At 40.5% G+C, this 25,786-nt stretch overlaps 2 protein-coding genes across 2 annotated transcripts; both read right to left on the bottom strand.

Annotated features, from left to right (window-relative positions):
- Positions 1 to 3,618: 3,618 nt before the first annotated feature.
- On the bottom strand, positions 3,619 to 17,304 carry vtg3 (vitellogenin 3, phosvitinless; the record flags this gene model as incomplete). Its single annotated transcript, XM_080527486.1, has 25 exons — positions 3,619 to 3,726; positions 3,839 to 3,977; positions 4,129 to 4,274; positions 4,382 to 4,591; positions 4,805 to 4,819; positions 4,912 to 5,021; positions 5,120 to 5,288; positions 5,384 to 5,519; positions 5,735 to 5,920; positions 6,081 to 6,168; positions 6,265 to 6,454; positions 6,551 to 6,685; positions 7,108 to 7,232; positions 9,513 to 9,610; positions 9,738 to 9,955; positions 10,183 to 10,401; positions 11,018 to 11,143; positions 11,341 to 11,506; positions 11,717 to 11,874; positions 11,978 to 12,128; positions 12,245 to 12,393; positions 12,542 to 12,703; positions 12,830 to 13,081; positions 13,292 to 13,443; positions 17,241 to 17,304. 25 exons carry the CDS (start codon positions 17,302 to 17,304, stop codon positions 3,619 to 3,621), a joined length of 3,672 nt encoding a protein of 1,223 aa, XP_080383612.1.
- An 822-nt stretch (positions 17,305 to 18,126) lies between these two features.
- adgrl4 (adhesion G protein-coupled receptor L4) lies at positions 18,127 to 24,065 on the bottom strand (the record flags this gene model as incomplete). The annotated part of the gene is made up of 14 exons (XM_080527475.1): positions 18,127 to 18,572; positions 18,781 to 18,949; positions 19,167 to 19,258; positions 19,404 to 19,470; positions 19,571 to 19,791; positions 20,147 to 20,350; positions 20,585 to 20,764; positions 21,071 to 21,270; positions 21,575 to 21,691; positions 22,176 to 22,359; positions 22,680 to 22,859; positions 23,190 to 23,260; positions 23,527 to 23,676; positions 23,885 to 24,065. The coding sequence occupies 14 exons, from the start codon at positions 24,063 to 24,065 to the stop codon at positions 18,510 to 18,512; spliced, it is 2,079 nt and encodes a 692-aa protein (XP_080383601.1). The 3' UTR covers positions 18,127 to 18,509.
- Between the last annotated feature and the right edge of the window lie 1,721 nt (positions 24,066 to 25,786).

Genomic DNA, 25,786 nt, shown 5'->3' with positions numbered 1-25,786 from the left:
GTCAAATTGAGGAATGAATGATCTCAAGCATCAATGATTTCACCCTGCTGTGCCGTCAGATTTAAATATTGTGTTTTATAGTAAAACAAATGGTCCAGCGTTGCCTAACAATTCAGTGTTTTTAAGATCAAAACTAAACGTTGAAAGAAGCACTGAACTATTCATGTTATCCATGGTCCATGGGCCATGAAACCCCATAGATATGGAACTATGAACACCAGACATTTGGAAAATCCACCAGACAGAAACAATGGTCACACTTTCAACAGCGTCTATTTAATACATGCTCAAAGAAGCCTTCATAACCTTCTATAAAGGATAGTATACTGCATGAGTTTTGCTATATTTGGCAAAGCACCAGAATTAAGGACCTTTTATGACTCTTTTTATAGTATGACAGCTGATTGTAAATGATCTGTGAAGTACTGTATGTACTGTATCTATGTGGGGCTTAAAAACGGTTAAAGACGGCTTTCATGAAGGCTTTATGAGATATACTTCTGGTTTTAAGTGCTAGGTAAATACTGTATAATCACAGTTATCCACATCTTACAGTACAGTCACTAAGATATCACTGTAATGGCTCACTAAATGGGAATGCTTCCCCTGAGGGTTTGTAAGCTTCTTTGGTACTCTAATTTACTCATCCTCTGATGTGCATTGATGTGTTGGGAGTAAACAATAATAGCCCAGTTAGGGCCATTTCTCTCCCATGAATACGTAAACTAGAGAATTTATGGTCATCATGTCAGCCAACTTACGGTAATTACAAACCAGGTCTACTATACCTCTGGTGCATCGATTTTAACAAGTAATTCACTTTAAACCAGGCAGTTACATATATTGCTACGGGAAGCATCTTCATTCCCAAAGGGTGAAATTGATTCTTTAAAGTTTTGACTGAGGCGGGTCATTTGAGCATTCCCCTCATGTTGTGTTGCCTCACTCCAGGGAATGATGGTGCCTTCAAATGTAAGTGTTTTTTTCAGTCATTTTCAGTGTCCCAGAAACCTGACAAAATAGGTCATTTTGTGAACTGGACAAACAGTGTACTGAAGCACAGTTAGTTATTCTATCCATAAAGGAGTATGAGCAGTGTTGTAGCGGTAATTCAAAGTAAGGTCAACAGTGCCCTCTAATGTTCAGATGTAGGTAAAACACAAATGCATACTGCATTCTGGGAGATTAAGACATGTTGTAATTCTCCATCCTTTTCCCTGAAGTACAGTATGTCTCTCCCATACAGATATGAATGGGACTGGACTGAGCCCATGCTTAGACCAATCCTATCATGTCAAATCCATGTGGTGAAGTGCACAAGTGCATCCTTCGGGAGAAGGATGGAAAGATGGGATGCAGAAACAGCCCATGACCAATGCACGATGGACTGGAGGCAGAAATCTGAGGATGCCCTCATTGCATGGAATGGAATGAAGAAAGATCATCTTGGATTTTTACCTCCACCAGCTTTCACTTAATTATGCCATGCCTGTATCTGTATCTGTGTCAATCCTTTATGATAAATAACTTCTAGTTTGTATTTGGGTATAATCTGTGTGTATATGTGTGTAAGGAGATCTGGGGAATGTACTGTAATGGAACTGGATAGAGATTGTAGCAATGGTCCCTGTCATTAATGGCTACGTCAGATAGTTTTTTGTCTGGCTAATTTAGTTCCCTTAATGAGCCGTGTCACAGTCAGAGCGAGGGAGAATGGGAAAAAGAGAGGAGAGAAGGGGAGGTCTATTTCTTCAAATAATTTGATTGTTCATTTGCTAATGCTGTGAAGTCATTCAGTCTCACCTTCTTACCTGATGAGGTCAGCACAAGGACTGGCTGCCATTGTGCTTTATGACGTGACATTGATCCATAACAGATTGAGTGCATTCAGTAAAAAACAGCTTGGAGACATTGGATGAAAATTCATGTGATGTTAGATTTAAACTGGTACATAAAAGTGAAGCCAGACTATGTGATTGCAATCATCCTGTTCATGCTCTGATGGTTATATCTTTGCTCTACTATTTAGCACCATCTGGCTACATTAGCTCCTGAAAACAGGGGATAGGGGTGAAGTACTTTGATTAAGATATTGTTAAGATATTTGGCTGTCAACATAAGTGCAGAGGCATTTGTATTACTAGGCTATACAGCACGAAGAAACAGTAACTTAATCATCAAGCCATTTTATACAACATTGACGAAACCTCACCAATAGTCCCTCATATGCATCCTGCTAGGCTAATTCACTTAGTCAAAACATAGCATGAAATAGACAGATACCACTTCCCACAAAACATATTGTAAGCCTACTTAAAGAAAAGCACAGCGCCTATTTATTTAAGTATAACCATGGCTGCTGCTAGTGCAGGATTCGCTTGCCAGGTGTCGGTAGTAATGGTATTGCTAAAACACACAGTAATAGCTAGCTAATGTTAAAGAGATGATTCATGTAAATTACACATTTACTTTGAGTATACAGTATAATGATGCACACCTGGTATTTCATCACAAGCAAAATCTCGCTGATTGGGTGCAACACTGTTGGAGTGGTAATGCCCCTGCTAGCATGCTCAGATTTTTGGTAGAAATGTCTTCTATATTATTGTCTGATGTTGTGTTGACCTGCTTAACATGGGTCCATCTCCTGGACGTTTACTGTGTTCTAAAACACAGAACTACCTTCCATATACAGTACCAGAATGTATTATTATGACAGTCACATATAATTTCTGAGGCTGCATTAGCCAAGCTTCACATCTTTACATTACTTTTATCTTTATCTTTACATTTTTACATTTGTCACTTTATCTAAAGTAAGTGAATCATGATACATCAGTCATAAGAAAACAGTCGCAATGTTAGAATAATGACGAACTGGTTTACCTCTTTATTAAAAAAAAAAAAATGTATTTTATATTATTATTATTATTATTATAGAGGATGTGTACAGAGGGGTAGTGGGGGGTGAAGAGGTCTTTAGGAAGGACAGTCAAGATGTAAGTATGTACCTGAAGAGATGGGTCTTTAGTCTAGTAGCATCTGAGAATGTCCAGTTATTTCATTACTGACCTCTATGGATATTGACGATAGAGAGAACATTGTGACATTTACCGATGGGCCCAATTTGAGGCTGAATCAATACAGTGTTATGTAGTTTTATTACAGTGCTTTCTCTACATGGACCATGAAGCAGCCAACACAGATTTTAGTCACAGCATTTGATATTTGTGTATACACCCAAAGGCTGTTCCATCTCTCTTTGGATATTTATCTTGAAGAGGAATATAAACATTGATTCCTGAATCACATTCTTTCAAATGAATCAATCATAAAGGTAACGTGAATGTCATATCTTTTTCCTCTAACCCTAACACTTAAGATATGATAGAAAAAAAGAAAAAGACTTGGGATGGGTGTAATACTTCCTCCAGCCCTTCACTGTGGATCCTTGGTTGAGTTTTCTTTTGTCACAGGACAGGTTTCTGGAGTTGTTGGTTGTCTTTCTGTAGCACAAAATGCAGCAATGCATTACTGAGGTAAGATTTAGGAATGCTATGGGGTCAATTGATAAATTGATCTCAGTAAATATCATTATTTGTAGCTGTGTCATTTACCTTATAGCTCTCTATGCATGTCCAGTGTTGAGTTACTCAAGTATTGTTGACCATCCTCAAAATCGGTCACTTGAACTGGAATAGGGATTCCCTGACGATACACTGTCAACTGAAGAAGAGACACATTTAAAAACATAAATAAATAATTAAGTCAGTAGTGACAAAATGGAATGCTTGGAAATAAAACTATGGCGAATAAGTTTGGAAACATTTAGTCTTACCTCTGGGAGCTTGATCTTCATATCAAAGCTGTGTGCTGAGGCTGCCACAACTGAAGCTATAACTTCATGTTTGCCATTTTTATCATGTTTCTGGTAAAAGCCGAGAAGGAACGCCATGCCTGGGATGTATTCTTCAATGCTAAAAAAGATGGACTGACTTAAATGAAAGAGCTCGTTCACACAACACAACATGCTAATTTAAGTCTTTCCGAATTTAAAAAAAACAAACGTATATACTTGTGACAGTGATAAACATGTACAGCACTGTCCTGGATGTGTGGTTGTCTCACCTCTCACCCATCTCTTTCATGAATTCTGGAACATTCTGCCAGTGGATTTTAGCTTTGAGTGTTGGCTTCGATCCTGGCAGCTGTGCAGTGGCAGTCTTCACTGACATTTCATAGGACTGACATTCAGCTCCCCATCTCAGGTGCATCTAACATGCACAAGAGAAGACTCATCAATCCATTTCCCTGGAATAAAAAAATCCTAATTTCCCTGATTGACAGATTATAGTATCTCCTCCCACTATATTTGTGTTACCTTAGTTTCTCCATGGACCTTGTCCCAATTGGCATCTGTACACAACTTCCAGTTGGCCTCCTCCCTGACCTGAGAGACTATCAGCTGAGTGTTGACCATCTGGGCTGTGGGAGTGTAGTAAGCAGCTGCTTCATACCCCTCTGGCTTCACATTGCCACCCATGGCAAGCACTTTGATGTTGACCACTGGCTCAGGATTAGCATCCAAAGACTGAAGAGCAGAAAGTGGGGGAAGGAAGGAGAATCGGTCAAATATACTCTCTCTACAGTTTCATATCTGCATCTTCATCTTTCAGGGTGATGCATGACAGTACCCTATCCCCAAAGGGGCTGTTGTCAGGACAGAACACGATACCTCTGAGGCGGTAAGCGCTTGGCTGTGACGAGATCTTCTACTGCTTGTGGAATCAGAAGAGAGACTTACTCGTCTGGTTGCATCCTGCAGACACAAACATGTATTGGGGAAAGTCAGTTCTGAGGCTCACAGTGCAGGTGTGTGTAGATAACCATCACGCAAGAGCAGCCAAGTACCTTGGAAAGCTTCCTCAGCGTGTCCAGCATTTGGCGGAGGGTAGGTGGGTGCTCGCCCACCCCAGCATTTATCTCAATGTGGATTTTGTCGACAGGTCTGTTCGTCTGGGCTGGGGAAAGGTGATGGAACAGGGAATGTACAGTATTACAAGTTTCGTGTCTCATAGAGGCTATCCCAACATGATTGCATGATTTTTCTTGGCTGTACCTGGCTGAACTTTATATGCAAAGTGGCTGTATCCCAAGAAGTAGTAAAGGGGGTATTCCTCAATGTAGTACTCTCTCTTTGCCTCAGACTCAACACAGATAGCCACCCCATAGATGTTATCCTCTGCACACATCTTTGCCCATGGATGGTATATCCCAGATTTCACAATCTATTTTGACAAAATAAATGATTCATTAACACATCAACTTTTGTTACATGTCTTGCATCTTCTTAGACATACAGTACAAGGGGGGGTCGTACCTGTTTTTGTTCAGAGCCTACAGGTGTCTTATTGACTGGTTCTTTCTCCTCATTAGACTCAATAGAGTCAGACATCATTGGGGTCATTTTAGCCAAGGATGGCTCCTCGATATTCCTTGAGACTGCATATACGTTCCAGCTATTTGATAAATAGGGAAAATAGGAAATGTTTCATTAGTACTCAGGAATACACTCTAAGGCTAGACGTAAACACATACTGTACAACATTTTGGTCCCACTTTACAATGCGTCCTTAAACTGATGTATTTCCATTTTTTTTTCAAGTTAAACGTGTAGGTACATTTATTTGATCATTTTAGTTCCCTCTGTTAAAATAAAAATGTAGGGGCATACTTGACAGAGAAGAACTCAGTCTCCTTTTTGCAAGGAGGAAGATCAATTTCAATTTTCTTTTGTTTCACGTTCATTTTCATGGCAAACTTCCATGGCATGTTAACCACGGTTTTACTTTTCAATTCTGCACCACACTGGAACAGGTCTGTGTTTATCCCATGGATGAAAATCATATCCTTTGAGAAACTGCAAAAAATACATAACAGATACAATCAGTTCTATCAGTAATACACACTGGAATACATACAATTGTAAAACATGGGATGAGGCCACTGACATTAAGCTTGTTTCTCACAATGAAACATACATCCTATAGTTACAGTAGGATCCATATAAAATGCTTTACCCAGCAAACCCATCAGTCTCCAGAGAAACATCTGAGGTCAGCAGTTGTCCTAGGTTATCTGTCAGTGCTGGATTGATCGCAGCCTTTGCTGCATGATAGAGAAGCACATTTGGTTATATTGATTAACAAACATCTGGAACAGCTGGGATTGCAAATATCTTCCAGTCTAGTATTCAATTCATACCATTCACAGTAATCCCTGTTAGTGCGGAAAAATATTTGCTAATTTCCAATGGGAGCCCAAGGGTGGTGGCTTGGATGTACCGGGTCTCATAGATAACCCAGGGCTTGGTAAAGTGCCATGAAATCCCCTTCTGAAGACCTTCAATCATTTTCCAGACTGGACTGTCTTTCCCTGCATTGAGACTGAAAGCCTGAATGGGAATAACATTGCAGGAGGGCTCAGTGGTTCATCTTTCATTAGGTCATTGATTGCATGTCAAATGTTATGCTGTCTGTACAAATCTCACCTTTATGACACTCTGAATTAATTCCTTATTTACATCAGCGAAGAACCACTCTTGACCAAAAACTCGTGAGTAGGCAGACAAGAGTGGCCTATCCTTGGGCATTGTCTGCCAATCTTCCAGCTGAAAACAACTCATCTGTTATTTCACAGAACAAAACAAACCTTGAGAAGATCATATGGGTCCGGTTTCACAGACAAGGCTTAAGCCTAGTCCTGGACTAAATCACACTTTCAATGTAAAATCTCCATTGAAGATGCTTTTTAGTCCAGGATTAGGCTTAAGCCTTGTCTGTGAAACTGGCATGTGTCTTAAAAAGTCTGTTTCAACTCACCACTTTGGAAATGGCTTCAAAGTCATTGAAATTGAGATCGCCAGTGAAACGGGGCATAATTTCCCTGAAAAGCTCCGTTAAACCTTCAGTGTGAATACCAAGCTGTAGAAAAATATGGAGTGGAATAAATTATTTTCTGCATTGAATTTTTTAAAAAAAAACATAAAAACAATGAATGAACTTTTTAAAAGCCATTAATATAATTCTTAAATTTGGACTTGGGTACCTCCATCATTTCCAATATTCTTCCAATGAAATGCAATTTCCCTTTGGTCATAATGGTTGATGGGAAGATGCTTGCAGCATTTCTCAACAAGAATACCTCAGTTTCTGTGCCAATTAAGAAGTCATCTGGAAGTTAAAGGGACATTAAGTGGTCAGTGTAGGTCTTTCATATATTGACAAGAGAATAACATTGTTATCACCAAGCCCGGCGGTGGCTATGGGCAGTGGTGGACTCAGCCCTCATCAGTTAGGTTAACAATGTTTCGTTGTTGTTGTTGGCCAATTGAAAAATAGCACAGAAACTACCAGTATCCTTTCTAACTTCTGTTTGGGAGGGCAGCCCACAGCCCATCTCCAAAGTCGCCCACTGTCCACCCTTCGTCATGTTCAGGCACAAACACACAGAGCTCTGAAGCAGACCCGTCCACTGCACACAAGTGTCTCTCGGCATGCCGAGGGGGAGGGCTGATGCAGTGACAACAAAGAACTCTGATGGCTCAGATTGCACACACACACACACACACACACACACACACACACACACACACACACACACACACACACACACACACACACAGGGCAAGGCAAAGCAAGTAAAAGCACACACACGGTCCCACTACTAATGAAAAATCACCATAACCCGCTCTAACTCGTGTATGGATTGTAACACATTGGTGTTGTAAATGTTTAACTTGAGTTGAGTTTTTGTTTATTATGCTTATTTTTGTCAGGGATCATGTAACAAAAACAGTAGGCTAATCTCAGAGAGAGGAGATGTTTGCACCAGATTTAGCGACTAGCGAATTTCCATCAACAGTCCATTTGCATCAACTCAAATGTATTTGATGAAGGGAGAAGGACAGACTGAGGAGAATGATCTGTGTCTGCCAGGCCCCTACCCAAAGTCCTGGCCCCAGCAGAAGAGAATTGTCCCCCCCCAATCGGTGATTACTATAGTTCCACACACTCATAGATACCACACTACTACCTTTTTGAAGATAGGTGACTTTTCTAGAATGTTTAGGCCAACTCATTCTCCCAGTTCGTAGAATGCTGTGTTGCTAGTAAAAGCTCATAGTTCGACCTACATTACATTCATTTACTTTATCCAAAGCGACTTACAACATTTGCTGTGCAATGTAGACTTTTTAAAAGTTTATAACCAAGCCTAGTGCTGCTTCTGCCTCTCGCAATGCTGCTCCTGTCCCTTCAAAAAGCACTGCCCCAAAGCAATTCACTCCCTCAGCTGCCTCAGTCCCACCTCATGCAGTTAGCAACTTGAATGTCGATGCACCATCCCAGCCACTAGCTACCTAAAGACTTTAGGCTAGGCTAAAGTGTGCATTCGGTGCTATATATTATGATCATTCAATCCTGCCTGGCACTGCACATGACCATGGCTGGAGTACTCTCTTCTGCAGGATGCATGCTTCTGTTTCCCCTGTCGGAAATATGCCACTGTGCCAATGAGAAGGATGTTGTTTTTTACCTTGTGTGGTTTTAACAACTGGAAAGCGGTACTCGAGTGTGACAAGGGGTTAAAGAAGCATGCATCCAGCCACAGTCATGTTCAGGCTGCAGCCAACCTGGTCTGAATACAAATGCAGAGAGGCAACAGGGGAAACCATTCACTGTATGCTGGTAGGTAAAAGCAGCTTGAAAAGTACCGATATTGGTGGCCTGGGGTGGTCCAGTGGTCTTGCACCATGGTCTACAGTACACACATGATATGCCCCTGTCGGCGTTGGTTCAAATCTGGCCCATGCCCTCCTCATCTTACTTTCCTGTCTGTGCACTAACTCTATCCAATAAAATGAAAAAATATGCTCATAAAAAGAAAAAGCCTTTAAAAGAACCAATATTGGTGGTGGTGTTAAGTTTCTGTGTGTGAACGAGTTAGGGCTCTGTGGAACAACAGAAACGTTAAAGCGTGACCACCGGGACACCGATGCTGATGACACGGCTGCGGGTCTTTAAAAAAAAAAAAAAGTGACAGGGTCTGGTGAAAAAGCCCTCAAGTAGGGCTAGGTCATTTATCAGTTTTTTTACAGGTTATGAAAGTGCAGATAGTAAGCTTTCAAATTATGTGTTATACATTGAAATCTGAAAATAGTTAATAGAAGAGTAAATAGAATATTGTGTGACTGAAGAAGCTTATTTGAATGTTGGTACACCTCAAACCAAACACAGGAGAAACGATCGCTCTGAATCAAATTGCATTGGTAGCTAGCTAGCAGCTAAGAAGGAACATCGCTAGAGACGAATGACAGATATACGTAACACCCCAAATTATGCCAATCATTTGACGGACCCCACCCCCCCTCCTTCCCACGCCCCTTCCTTTCTGCATCTCTTTCTGTGTACCAAAACATGACGGTAATGCAGGTACACTTTGTTTGTACCTACCGTTAAACCAGTCCAGGTGCATCGCTCTGCTGCAGTGGTAGCTCAGACGGCCGAATTTAGGGGCAAGGATTTTCACAGCTACGTTACAGGCTGTTGAGCTTTTACAAAAAAATAACAAAAAGACCAGTTTAATGCAAAATCGAAATAATCCAAATACTTCAATTGTCCCTCTAAAATCGAATGTCACGGTTGCCCCCACACCATCGACCTCACAGAATGACTCACAGGATTTGATTGTCTGGAGTGCTGGATTTGGCAAAGCTCTGGATGAGGGAATAAACAAAGCTGGCAAGTTGCAGGTCTGTCTCCTCCATTAGGAATGTGGTCACCGTTGACACCAAAGCCAATGGTGGTTTGGTTTCAAACAGGATCATACAGGCCAACATTCGTATCTCTGTAGGGAGGTCCTTCTGCACAAACAGGCTAACGGTGATGTCCTGGACCTGAAACCACAAATAACAGACAGATACAGTCTTTCAAAAGGTCTGGGAATTATTCATTTGTGTCAAGTCCATCAGTCAAAAATTGGACAGCAACCAAATAAATTCATTTCAAAACAAGAATTTGTTCGTTTCAACCTGGGAATTGAAGTGAAAACATGAAAAGTCCACATCAGTCATGCTGTAAGCAGCATAGTATCCTCATAGGGGTAAGGGGAAGCCCTCCTTACACTGTGGGGGTCTCTGACTGCCAGGTGTCTCATCGACTGCACGGCTGCACTCAGCACACACGTTGGGAGGGTCACAGGAGCAGCTGACACGCCAGGGAGGAAGCGCATGATGGTCTTGATGCTAGAGGGGTGGCCTGCGTTCCCCAGGGCCTTCAGAGCTAGGACCATGTCCACCTCACTGCCTCTCTTAAAGCTATCAGTAGCAAAGTCCAACAGAGGCTGTGAGAAATGGACATGAGACAAGTTCAAGTCAGAAAAGTAATCTTATTCACACAGACATACACTCACCGTCCACTTTATTAGACACATCTTGCACCTTCAGAACTGCCTTAATTCTTTGTGGCATAGATTCAACAAGGTGCTGGAAACCCCACACCATTACACAACCACCACCATTTTCGCCTAGAGAACATCCGCTCACTGGATATTTTCTCTTTTTCTGACCATTCTCTGTTACCCCTAGAGATAGTTGTGCGCGAACATCCCAGTAGATCAGCACTTTCTGAAATACTCAAAACAGCCCGTTTGGCACCAACACCCATGCCACGTTCAAAGTCACTTAAATCACCTTTCTTTCCCATACTGATGCTTGGTTTGAACTTTTGAGCAAGATCGTCTTGACCATGTCTACATGCCTAAATGCATTCAGTTGCTGCCACATGATTGACTGATTAGATATTTGCATTAACGAGCAGTTGAAAAGGTGTGCCTAATAAAGTGGCAGGTGAGTGTACATATCTGAGTGAAAGAAAACATTTTATGCACTGAAACATTTACACACTGGGTTTCTTTCTTTTTTTACATAATGTGACGTAATTGAAATGTAAATGATTACCTGCACAGCTCCGACTGGGCATGGCTGAGTAGAGGCACAGTACTTGTACACCAGTGAACCATAGGACAACACAACCGTGTTCCACAGAATTGGGTGGGACTTACTGAAGGGCATGGACAGGAACTCCTAGAAAGAGAAAATCTCTCTCTCTTCATTGGTCTGCACACATAATTACTAAACACACTAGAACCTGACATACTGTACAGTATTGGCTCTATGCAGATATTGATCACGAGTTAATTACATAAATAGCCTGGGTAAACTGCAGCTAGATGCAGAAATAGTCAAATCACCTTCCATAAGCTTTAGCAAAGACAACTTACCATGGACAACTCTATTAGCTCAGCATCTGCAGCCAGGTGATTATTTGCCAGCAGAAGTGCTTGTCCAGCCTCATTGGCTGATACATCACCAACTTCAAATCTCTTCTTGAGGAATTGGAGGACTCTTGCATCTGTGACTTGAACAATAGAGTCCAAAAACCACCGTCTGTTAATCACAAAAGAGAGTGATGATATTAGTACACTCAAATTGAGACTAAATAGTACATTTACCCAGTAATGGGGCAGTGATCACAAAACCTCAGGTTTTTTCCTGAGGCTTCACATACTGTTAGAGGATAATCACCGCTTGGACCACCCTGCCTTTTTCCACAATATTCAACACTAGAAAAAATCATTATTTGAACAAGATACACACCGGTGTTCATCATTTCCTGCCAGCTGTTTCCATAGAGCCTCAAGATTTTCCAGCGTTGCCACACGCAGAAGTTGAAACAGTTCAAAAAAGTCCTCACTTGATGCACTGTCCACCTGGTAGATATTTGCCTGTGCCAAACGCTCGATGAGCTCTACAATCTGTGGGAAACAATGAAGGGTGAATAATATATTTGCATGGTACTTATCATTTATAACACAATCATGTGATCATAAACATAAACCACCCGTATATCCTGATTACCTTGGGCATGGGATCATCCAACTTCTTCAACATGATAGGGATTTGAGTCAGCTCATTGACAAACTTGTAAACCAGACTCCCTCTGTTCTGCATGGCACCGGGGCTAAAGCTTGTGTGTGTGTCTGTCACACTGGTCAGCACCAGCTCTTTTCTAATAGGAGAGGCAACGGGGATGCTCAATGTACAGTATAGCAGACATTTTAAACAGGGAAACAAAAAGAGTGGTGACAAACAGACTTGTGTAACACTCGTAATAATAATTCGTACATGGCCTGCAATTTAGAGCTGCCCCCCTTGACGTTGAAGATAGAGAAGTACTGTTGCTCCAGGGCTTGAGCCTTTGTGATCAGACCTCCGTCGACTGTTGGTCTGACTGTGTAAACATATCTCACGGTTGATATGACATTTTCACCTCTCTAGACCACAGAGGGAACACAAAAAGCATATAACAAGCTATTGTAGGGTTACATTATTTTCCTTGATATTAATTAGCATTATTGTCTCTGTATACTCATTGAATGAAGTGTGGAATTCTACACGCATGACCGAATGAGAAAGACCAACCTCTAAGGAGATTTTGTTGACGACAGCCATGGCCATTCCACTCCAAATGGCTGCCTTCTCCCTGCAGTTATTGAGGTCAACAATTTGGGTGACTGACAATTCTTTTGACTTGGCATCCTCTTCAATAGCGTAGTTACTCTGGCACAACCCATGGATGCCAACCTGTGAACAAATACACATACAAAAAAAATCCAGATATACAGTATGCATCTCTGCAGTATGTTTACATACAATATAAAAACTCCCATTGATGTAATAGTGCTTGTCAATTAGGTTTGGGTTGGTTACCTCCTCTAGCTCGTACACTCTTTGGGTGGTCTTGACTGTGACTTGCAGGAAACCGAGGATGCCTCTCACAATATTGACAATGGTGTCGGAGACTCCGGCAGGTGCATGTATGTCACCAACTCGTCCCTTGGCGTACTCAAACATGAAAGGTTTGGCGATCTCGGTGCCGATCCGTTTAGTGAGCTTTGGTGAAGCATTAAACGCGTCCTTCCCAGGAACGCCATTGAACTCTTCGAAGACCAAGTCCGAAACCTTAAAACCAGATAATAGTATGAACAATTGCATCAAAACATGCTACCAATATCTCAAATGTATTTTTTATATTGTCAGGATACTGAGTCATATCGTAGTCATCCAAATCCTAATATAGCAACTAGTTGCCTACATTTCCTCACAAACTAAAACAAGACCTAGATAGAGATACTGTAGAATATACAACATTGGTAATGACAGGATGATTACCTGGAGAAGGAAGCTTTGTGCTGACACTCCAACAATCTTAACTTTGCACATCAGTCTCACACCAGACTCGGCAAGGTTTGGCATGCCACGGCCAACATTCACCATGCCCTCATACTTGTACTCATATGTTTTCTTATAGTTCAAGCCTGGTTCTGTAATACATGATTGAAAGCATACAAAACATTTGAATAAAGGGTATTTTCTTCTCTCTCATTAGAACCACACAAGCACTCTACATTTAGAATATGTGTATACAGTAGATGGTTACTCACCATAAATGATGTTTTCACATGCTGAAATTGAAACATAAAACAAAATAAATGTAATACATTTTTACAAAATTCACAAAATTAATTCACGAGCTAGAATTTCTACATTTAGCTGGATTTTTTTGTGAGGTTTGTTTACCAACAGAACTTACCAGCCAAGGCCACAAAAAGACAGAGGACGTACCCCTGCATGGTGACACTCAGTAGTGGCGGCTTGAGCTCAAACCTTCCCTTTATATACACCTACGGTGCTTTATTCACTACAGGATGTGACAACAGCAACAACATGTACCTGTGTCGGCAGATCACAGCTTTGGCAACAGTCAGGGTCTTAAAGTAAATACACAGAAGTCAAACATATGTCAGTGTGACAGGCCAAGGGAGGACATGTCATGAAAAATAAACAGTGATAGTAAAATTGACACACATACGTACAATGTGTTATGAACCAGATAAACCACAAGCCTTTTCATCACATGCTGAAATTGAAACAGAAAACTAAAATAATGTCATTTTTCCAAAATTCATGAATTTAATTAATGAGCTAGTATTTCTACATTTACATTTAGCATGTTTTTGTATGTGGCTTGTTTAGCAACACAACTTACCAGCCAAGGCCACAAAGAGACAGAGAAGGTACCCTTACACGGTGAGACCCTGGTGGTGGCCTGAACTCAAACCTTTCCGTTATATACTATATATATATATATATATATATACAGTGCTGCTTGAACCCCTTGTGCAATCATTGATTTTTTTTTTGTTTGTTACCACAAAATCTTTATTTAATCAGTCTTTTTTATCTGACATAACAGATTTATATTTACCAATTTCATATGTTGGTTTAGAGGGAATCATGTGTGTAGTAGGAAAACTAAATTATAAGGAAATTAGTGCAGGTGCAAAAATAAGTGAACCTCTTCAGTCAATAGATTGTGGTACCTCCATTAGCAGCAATAACTTGGAGTAAACCTCTTGTATAGCCACTAATCAGTCTCTGACATCTGTTTTGAGATATTTTTGCCCACTCCTTACAGACGTGAGCCAATTGAGTGAGGTTTGAGGGGTGTCTGGCATGAACTGCCCGCTTCCTACCACAGCTTCTCAATTGGATTTAGGTCAGAATTTGACTTGGCCAATCCATAACACAAATCTTCTTTGTCCTGAGCCATTCTTTTGTAGATTTGTTTGAATGCTTTGGGTTGTTGTCTTGTTGAAAGACCCATTTTCAGCCCAGCCTCAAAATTCATGGTTCCCTTAATGATGTCGGCCAGGTCCAGAGGAGGGAAAACAGCCCCAGATAATGACATTCCCACCACCATGCTTGACTGTTGGGATAAGGTTATTTTGGTGGTAGGCAGTGTTGGGTTTTCGCCAAAACACCTGTCCAGAGAATGGTCTTCCAGAAACCTTCAGGCATGTCCAGATGGTCTTCGGCAAAGTTAAGAAGGGCAGTTTGGTTATTTTGGGACAGCAGAGGCTTCTTCCTAGCAACCCTCCCACGAATGCCATTTTGATTCAGTGTTCTTATTGTTGAAGCATGCACAGTTACCAGAGATACAGCAAGGGAGGTCTGCACATTTCTAAATATTATGTTTGGGTTGGTTTTTACCAGATTTGTTATTTTTCTTGTGGCTCTTGGGGATGTTTTGGAAGGGTGTCCACTTCTAGGCCGAGTTGATGTCATGTTAAATGCTCTCCATATGTAAATGATTTTCCTCACGGGACTAATGGAGTTCAAATCTTCTAGCCTTCCGCAGACTGCTGTGCTCTCACTAACCTCTTCCTGATGTCCTCTGAGATCTCCTTTCCTCTCGGCATGGTGTGTTTTGCATTCACCTGTATGGATAACACAAAACTGACCAGGTTTCTTATCTCTGTTTATCAGAGTCCCACCCAAACTCTTTCCTAATGATCTCTCCTTCCACTGGTTCATTTGGTACCACATTACTGTATTTACCCACCGGATACTACTTACCTACTTGATTTAACCAAGGCAACTTGGGGTTCACTTTTTTTGCACCTGCACTAATTTCTATATCTAGTTTTTCTACTACACGCATGATGCCCTCTAAACCAACATATTGAATTGGTAAATATAAACCTGTTATGTCAGATAAAAAAGACTGGTTCTGATTAAATAAAGATTTCATAGTAAAAACAAACCAAATCTATAATTGCACAAGGGGTTCACATACAGTACTTTCAAGCAGCACTGTATATTCACTATCGGAGGCAGTATTAGCAACAATCAGGGTCCTAAAGTAAATAAATAGCAATCCAACACAGGTGAATGTGACATGCCCATGCCAGTACTGTAAACAGTATGTTGAATGATTTAGCGCCCCTCTATAAAAGGAGAGTGATGGAGAAGCCTGGGAATTAAGCAAGACGTTTATTCAGAAACTGTTTTACTATGACACTCTGGTTGTATCTGTTTTACACTGCTGAGGGCGTTTCTCTTGGTGCGATCACCTTCTGTGATGAAAGAGAACAATTATTTGCCTTTACTTCGAACACAAATTTCAACAATAAGTCTAAGACAAAATATTTGCTCAGGCAAATGATATGGTTACAAATGCAACTAGCTATAAACCTCGGTTGGTTTCTGTATTGATTTAAGCCAAGTATTCGGTATTCATTTATGCTGCATAGCAAACTTCACTCAGAAAATATTATTCCCAAATCTGTTTATTTTAGTGCTATCTGTTTTAATGATGAATCTGTCACCTCAATACTCCTGAGCAATCCCAATGGCAAGAGACCAACACGCCACAGTCAAAAAGTCCAAAAGGGGAGGAACCCCTGCATTGTGAAACCCTTTCCTGTATGTACAATTGTGCTTTATTCACTATGGGACAGCAGTCATTTGAACCTGTGTAGGCAGACCACAGCTTCAACAATTGGGCACACATAGAGGACACAGGGACAAAGGTGGGTTGGATGAGTGCTATCAGTGAGTGCATCTTGACTAGAGACCAGTGTCAATGTGACATGCTAAGGGAGGACATGTCATGAAAAATAAACAGTAAAGATATAATATTAGTTATATTATTATATTATAATATTAATATAGTAATATTAAGTTGTGTAACACTGTAATTAAAGGAACACCTCATACTGTTATGTTATTGCAGTATTTATTCAGACTATTCCTCTTTTCATCCATTTAATGCAATAACAGCAACTACTACAGTCGTAGTATCTGTACTACGTACTGTACTACCCTAGTCGTCTATCTGTACAGTATAGTATAGTGGATAGTGTACATAGCCTTTATTTATGTAAACCAGCTCCTTCCCTTCTTGTGTTTTTTTTCTTTTTTTTTCTTTCTTTCCTAACACCAGGGGAGCCACCCCTCCTAAATTTCGTTGTTTGGTACCTGTACTATAGCAATGACAATAAAGACCATTCATTCATACTACTGAACTCCATTAGTATGCAATTATTACCAAAAGTCTTATTTATGTAAATGCATGAATTCATGTGAAGTGGGGTACACACTGAAAAAACGTGTTGAGAGTAAAAATAAAAAATGCAGCAGAGAAGCAGCCAGGTGCGAAGAATGAGTTACCTGAAGTGAAACGGAGCCACCAGGGATTATTCAAACCCCGAGCGACATCACCAAACACACCTCTGCGCTCCAACGGAGCCAGAGAGAGTTGTGATTCGTTCCTCACTGAGCCGATCCTCCACGCCCTCAGCCTTGAGCTCACACTGAAGAACACAGGTGCCATCAGCCATTCTAGAGCTATACTCTTGATGCAGGTGATGACATCAAGCAGCAATCAATCATATCTAAGTGGCTATTCTTATTGAAGCTTCTCAGTATTTTTTACTGATTGCACTAGCCTACATCAGTCTCTTGTGTGATTTTGCTAACGGCTTCTGTCTGGGCCCCCAGGGTTTTATAACTCTGCCTTATCCAGCCTTCATTTTGCCTAAGCCTTGTCCTATTTAGAGAGATCAGCTCCCACTACGACCAATAGAGGCCCCCCTTACAGTCCTTAAATTAAGTCGTGATACATTTTCTTTGTTAACTCTGTGAATTAGGGTGAGGCACATTTTGTGCACACAATCTATCTATCTATCTATCTATCTATCTATCTATCTGTCTGTCTGTCTGTCTGTCTGTCTGTCTGTCTGTCTGCCTGCCTGCCTGCCTGCCTGCCTGCCTACCTACCTACCTACCTATCTACCTACCTACCTACCTATCTATCTATCTACCTACCTACCTACCTATCTATCTATCTATCTATCTATCTATCTATCTATCTATCTATCTATCTATCTATCTATCTATCTAGTAACCAACATCATCCTTCTCTTACAGTATAAAGAGTGAAAAGGGAGACTCATAAAAACTCATAAAACATATAGATTACATAGATTTTAGAAGTTTTACCCTTGGAAAAGTGAAACTATAGAAACATCTTTTTATTTGTATTCACTTTAATAATTTACAAAGTAATATGTCACACATACTACTATATAGTCACCTTGTATTGGTTATGTACAGGTACAGTATGTTAGAAATTGTTGAATAATGTAAGATAATTACCTGGAGTTGGATTTAAACATAGTGTTTAGATTCATGATGATACATACGTTATGTATCATGTTATAACCATCATCTCAAGAAAATACAGGCACAATAATCTACTTTTAGCAAGACAATTTTTCATAAAAAAAACAAAAAACAAATAGATGTACAGTGCATTAGAATCTTTGCTACATAAACATTTTTGATTAGCCTTATTATTATTATTATTATTAATAATAATAATAACAATAATTAATAAGTACTTATTATTGTTCTGACAGTATATTCCTTTTGTATTCCTTTTGATGCAGTGCAAAATATTGCAGTAATGCATGGTACTGCAGGTAAAACAAGATTTCCGAGTCAGTTTCAAAGATGATGGGCTTTGTTGGTTTCATGGCGTTGTTCATCTCAAGCACTCAAAACAACACGGCACGTTTTTAAACAGCCTGTAGTACTCCTCTTGTATCTAGTAGAGACATGACACAATACAGGAAATAAGTGCATACAGTTGTTCAATACAGATAGAGATTCTCAATACATCAAAACTCATATTTATATCAGTATATTATATATATATTGGTTTGATCAAAAACATAATGAAAGGGGAATGAAAGTATGGGAGATACTGTACAGATCTAGAATAAATATGATCTCTCTTGAGAAGTGGAGGTTACCTTTCTGGACAACACGCAGAGGAAGATGAAGATAAACATCCCTTGGAAGGCGTTAGCAATGGTGAACAGATAGGCTGTGAGGGTGGTCTCGTTGAGAATGTGCAGCACGCCAAATGTCCAGGTGGCACCCAGGACGAACAGAAGGGCCAAGGCGCCACGGGCACAGGATCTGGAAGGATCATTTATGCTTTTGTCATTACGGGCCATATTCTGACTTGATATATTATTTAGCCAGACTTAATGTAAATCTACTTTATTTTGAAGCAACTTAGGATTTCTGGCAAATATGGGGTTGCGTACTGTTCTAACTACCTAAGACAACATGTAATAATAAGCCCTCGATATTCAGTGCACACATTCTGCAAGTGAATCAACTTTTTCCATACCTTATGTTTTCATAGTGGCTGATTTCAGGCTTTTTCACAGCAGTATGGCGATATACTTTATAGATGATCACTATAAATGCCAGGAGATTCACCTGAGAGCAGATGGACCCAAAGAAACAAACTAGATCCAGTGAAACATGGTCTTTAAAATAAACCTTTTCTCACCCTTCAAATGTGCATTTAATTATTCCATTATTTAATGAATTGTTGTTATTGTTGTCAAACCTTGAATCTTACCAGAATAATCAAACATGCAGGCCCAATAAAACTCCATATGAAGTTATTTTCAGTACTCAGCCAACACCTTTGAAACACAAAGGATTATTTTACTACATGCTTACTATAGCACTATAGTACTACCTAGTACTACTATAGTACACAAATTCTCCTCTTTTTCTACTTACACTTTATTGGTACCATAATACTTGGAGCCGAGTGTAGCCGAAATGGCCACCACCACTGCTGGACTTCCATATCCAAAGATGTAAAAGTTACGATGCAGGAACCCTTTGTTGTAGATGACACCGACTACGATCAGGTACAGATGGATGCCCTCAACACACATCCAGGCAAAGGCAGCTAAGAAGAAATAATGGAGGAGCCCGGCAATAATGGAGCAGAATAGCTGAGAGGAGACAAAGAGAAAAAAAGAAACAGAGAGAAACAAAAGAAGTCTTTATCACACGACGACCACCTATGAAATCTTAATAGACAAGGGTGACTGCATACGTAATCAAATGCAAAGTGGATGCACACACACACACACACACACGCACGCACGCACGCACGCACGCACGCACGCACGCACGCACGCACGCACGCACGCACGCACGCACGCACGCACGCACGCACACACACACACACACACACACACACACACACACACACACACACACACGCACAGCTGGACATTCTGAACAAGTTTAAGAATGTGAGCATTTCAATGTTCCATTGATCTGAAGTGCAGTGGTTGTACTCACTTTATGTGTGTTCATATTGATCCCAACCAGAAAGATGAACTCAGCCATGAAGAGACTGCAGCACAGGTTTTTGTGAATGGTGGTTCTAGTGCTTTGTATCTCACTGAAGAACCAGAAGGTGAAGATACACATCGACAGGCAGATGATTGAGATGATCATTCCCAGTTGAGTGATTCTGGTCAGAATGTTGTAGTGGGCCACCAGCTGGAAAGAAGACAACCAACATGGAGAAGGTGTGGTAACCAATATTTGCTATGTTTTTATGTAATAAGCCCTCTTGATCAACTCAATTTAGCTAGCAGTGTTGAACATGTTGTTGAAAATATACATAATTATTGGGACATCATTATTTGAAATGAAACAATGACTATGACTGTTAGCCATAGGACAATCAGGTTTATTCCTGTGATGAATCATATGGACAGCGTGTGCACTTACATTGGCTCGTCCTGAGGACATGAGAATGGCGAAGTGTGTGAGGTGGTTACAGGAGCATGTGGTGGCAGTGCTGTTGACATTGACCCTCTCACAACCCTCGGTGGACCAGTGGCCCTGCATGTTGGCTGGCATATACTCCCAGAAGGCACATTTGGATATGTCAACATCAGTGTCAATAGGCTTCAGAGGAAAGAGAATAAAATGACAGGTTTTAAATCTACAGTACTATTACAAATTGCATGCCTTTCATACTTGAAAATGGTTTGATTCTTGTAAATATAGGAATGGCTGCCCTCAAAATGAACACACATTTGACCAATTTATATTTCTTACTTAAGTAGATAATTACACTTTAATAAATACAAAATAATTGATTATTAATTATGAGAAAAAAAACATTTCACAACATGTGTATTTCAATGCTTGGATCTCAGGTTAGGGTTCTTCCCCTGTAGAGCACATGTTGCGACATAGGTGTGATTTTACCTCGTTGTGTCTCAGAGTGAAGGTCACATGGTCAAGCTGGTACAAGTCAGCAGGTTTGATGGCAGCTGCTATCACTTGAGAGTTCACAATCATTTCCCCAGGTCCGGCATAGCGTGAGTAGTCTGTTACGCCGAGGTCAGTCCTTTGTTTTAGGATGTCATTAATGCTGGCATACCTCACAAACACTACAGACACACTTCCTGATGGACAGCAAAATAGAAAAAAAAAGCATTTAAACAAATTTGTGTTCTTGATTCAAATGTATTGTTACCTAGATTTTACATTTTACTGAGTGATATTATTGTATATATTACCGATGCTTTTGTGTTGCAGTTATATATGGCACTGATGCATAGGTTGGATATAAAGGGGGCATTCCATCAATGTCGCTAAAGGAAAATCCAGGCTTACTCTGATACATTTCGTGACACTTTCGCGAGACATCAACAATAAGCCTGGATTTTCCTTTAGCGACATTGATGGAATAGGGTCAAAGTCTCTTACCATTTTTGTCAACTTCCTGTTTATATTTTGGAGTTAGATTGATATGATCCCTCGCCATTGAAACAGACAGCTTGATTTTCTTTGTCTGACGGACATCAAATGTGTAGAGTTTCAATTCTGTGAAAGGAGGACATAAGTCATACAATAAGAACAACAGCCATGTGGTGGATTGAAGGAGAATTAATATCATGCAAACAGCATTAGAGTTTTACACCACATGCCATTCAACTACCTCAGTGTCTTAAAGGTTTAGCATGTCATTTTGCGCTTTGCTGTCATCTCTGGCCGTACTGCATATGCAACGTTTCATAATAGCAGCAACTGTTTACATGTCTTTGTATATAAACAAAGTGCTAAATATGTATGTAATGGCCCATGCTCGACCACGACAGCACATTTTAAAAAAGCATTTTGTTTGGATGAAAACAGTGCTCTTCACATAAAAGTATTAATCGTGTGATCTCATTCCTTGATCGCAACAGATTTATCATCATCCTATAACTGAACACAATTTTAAATCTGAAAATGACATCCTGGATTTTGTAACAAACATTGAATAACTGTATTCAATGGTGAATTCATGTATTACTCAATGGCTTACCCATTTCACTCGCTTTGACCTCAAGCTCGGTTGGAGTTTTAAAGTTTCTGGCCAAGGTCAGAGTACTCTCCTCCACTGTGTGTAGGAGTTTGGTGATTGTGTAATCTCTATGATCCTCTTTGATTCTGCTCCATGCCACCAACTCATCCTTCTCAAGTAGATTATTTACAGCTTTCACAAATGTCTGTGGAAACCAAAATGGTTAGTGTAGTACATGCTAAAATGTGATGTAAAATGTGTATTTTATTTTATTTATTTGTATTTTTTTTAATCTTCTTATACTTTAAGAAGTTGTATCTAAGAATGTATTATCAATTAAACTTAAATGCAATTACAGCTCAGGCAGGTCGTACAAATGATATCATCCAATATTCAGAGGTACTATGATTAACCATAAAAACATGAATTAATACTCTAGGTTATACCGCACTATACATTGTAGTATGAATAAGTTAGTGACAGTATAATAATAACGTATTAAGATATGGGGGAGACAAAGATTACAGTGAGAGTTGCTTTGGTCTGGGCTGGTCTGGTGGATTGATTCTTCTCCCCAAAGCTCATGAGTGAGGCAGAACGAGAGAGGGCCTCCACGTATGAGATCACCTCCACCGAGGTCAGCTCCCCGGAGGTCTGTTTGAGTATCTCCTCCAGCATGCTCTGAGGCTCTGTGAGGTTGCTCATCTACACATTGAAGACAACACTTTTAATGAGCTGACTTTAATGAGCTTTTAATGATAAAGGTCTGTTGGAATCTATAAGTAAAAAAGTATTGCAGTCAACTTAAATGGAGAATTACTAACTAAAGGTCTTTTAGCACATGATATCAGACCACTATGGAAATGTGTAGAGCCTATGGATAATATCATATTTTTGAGTTAGGTCATTGTCATTCTCAGTGGCTAGATTCACATTGAATATGTTTGTCCCAATTCTGACCACCAGAGGGCAGTATACTCTAATATATAATGTCATTTATGGTACAATACTTTCCTTCTTTATTCGAGTACTTACATATTGAAGTGTTTTGTTGACAGTTAGTGTTATGCACAGGATGTTGTCATGGCAATTCTTCTTGGGATGCTCTGAAAAACAACAAATGAATCATCCTATTGATCTGATAGCAATGTATCTCAATAGTGTTTGTTAGTGAACAATTTCTACACATTTACATCATTGCAGAATTTATGATAATAAAAAAAATGACAAAAGTAAAACTATAAAATGAAGTTATAATAATTGTATGATAGTTTTGAAAATGTAAGATACTTAAGACTTAAGACATCTTAATTTAATATGCAAGGGGAGGACGAATTGATACTTCCTGCAGTGTTTGCATACAAACACTCACCTTTACAGTTGATGCCATGCTCAGGATAAAACTGCTTGGTGCCTGAAGTTGGGATGTAATCTCGTTGGCAGGTGCAAAAGAAAGATCCATTTGTGTTGTGGCAACGTGAGAAAGGTCCACAGACTGGACCAGTCTTACATTCATCAATATCTGAAATATTTAACGGGTTACTTCATTGTAATGAAAGGTCCATGATGCAATAAGTTATTTTAGACATGAAAGAGAAATAATTTGTTAATACAATAGCATAGACTACTACTCATAAATAGTTTATCAGTGCTGAAAAATGGATGTTATTACAGAGTGTATCAGTGAAATGTTTATCATGACCAATGAGAAAATTCACAAAACAAATGACCTGTGCATTCTGTCCCATCGTTTGTTTGGAAGTGGGCTGGCCCTGTTGACATGTACCCTGAAAGACAGGTGCAGTAGTAGCTCCCCTCTATGTTGGTACAGTTGGCTTCATCTCCACAGATATTTGTGACATTCTGGCACTCATTATCATCTGTTGTGATGAGAGAGAGGGAGAGATACATAACTGCCCCATGTCCCCATGGTCAATGGGATCTCACACCTAATTTGTATGAATTTATCCAAAAAGCAAACACCAAATTTGTATGACATCTTACGACCCAGGTTGTATTAAAAGCTACGAATACGACTGAGCGGACATGAAAGCAAAAATGTATGCCAGTTCATAAGGAGGATGGTGTGGTGGTGGAGGCTTTAGCACCCCAATTTGGAACCTCAGTGTCGCTGGCACCCTGACTTGCAACCTCAACATCACTGTTTCGAATCGTGGTTGGGTAAAAAAAATTGTTGGTGCTAATTCTTGTTGCTCATGCTTATGTTTGCTAATGCCTTCCCTGACAACTTACTCTAACATTTGACAAAGTTCATTCCTAATGCTGTCTAACCTCCACACAAGTCGTAATTCACGTACAGTAACTCGGTCACATTCTTAGTTTTTTGTAAATTCTCTTTCATAGTATTTGTTTTGTGTCTCACTATGGGAACGTCTCCTGCGTGACCTCATCAGAAGCTCAATATCATTGCGCCAGCCCTCATTGGCTGGCACAGATGACACGCATGCCAGGAGGGAAGGGACCCTCCTCCTTTATAAGGCGTAGACAGAGCGTCACTCGTCATTAAAAAACCTCTTCTCACTTCTCGGAGAAGCCTGTCGATAACTGTGCATGTGGAATGGAATGGAATGGAATGGAATGGTCTTTATTGTCATTGCTACAGTACAGGTACCAAACAACGAAATTTAGGAAGGGTGGCTCCCCTGGTGTTAGGAAAGAAAAAAAAAAACACTTTTAAAAAAATCACAAGAAGGGAAGGAGCTGGTTTACATAAATAAAGACTATGTACACTATCCACTATACTATACTGTACAGATAGACGACTAGGGTTGTCATATTGCACAATAGTGTTATTGCACATTTATTTAAAGTGTCGCAGTTTGCAGGCTTGAAATGTACATATTTGTGCCTCAGCACTACACCAGATTTTTTCAGTCCAGCAGCTGCCATCAATCCGTCCAGACTGTCCAGGGCCCAGAACCTAGGTCTTTGCTGTGTTCAGGGCCTGGACGGCCCTGTGGTAGAAGCTGTTCTTCAGTCTGTTTGTCCTTGCGGCCAAGGTCCAAAACCGCCTTTTCGAGGGCAGCCTGGTAAAGTGTTCGTACCCAGGGTGGGTCGGGTCCCTGGAGATCTTGGAGGCCTTCCTGAGACAGCGTGTGTTGTACAGCTCTTCCAGAGAGGGGAGGGGGGCGCCGGTGATCTTCTGTGCTGTTCTCACGACTCTCTGTAGCGCATTTCTCTCCGCGGTTGTGCAGCTGGAGAACCAGTTGCAGATGCCGTAGGTGAGGATGCTCTCCACTGCGCCGCGGTAGAAGGTCACCAGTATCTCCTGCTTGCTGTGTTCCTTCCTGAGGACTCTCAGGATGTATAGCCGCTGTTGTGCCTTCTTGATGGTGGCTTTTGTGTTGTCCTTCCAGGTCAGGTCATCCCGCATGTGCATCCCCAGGAATCGGAGGGTTGAGACTCTCTCCACGCTCTCTCCGTCGATGAGCAGGGGCTGGATCTCGGACTTTTTCCTCCTGAAGTCTACGATGATTTCCTGGGTCTTTGACTTGTTCAGCAGCAGGTTGTTAACCTTGCACAGCTTGCTCAGTTGCTCTACCTCATCCCTGTACGCCGCCTCGTCCCCCCCCGAGATGCATCCCACCACGGTGGTGTCGTCTGCAAACTTT

The sequence above is a fragment of the Nansenia antarctica genome, assembly GCF_963989245.1.
Source record: "Nansenia antarctica genome assembly, chromosome: 1".
In the NCBI taxonomy this organism is placed as follows: domain Eukaryota; kingdom Metazoa; phylum Chordata; class Actinopteri; order Argentiniformes; family Microstomatidae; genus Nansenia; species Nansenia antarctica.
This window is presented reverse-complemented; position numbering and strand designations above follow the sequence as displayed.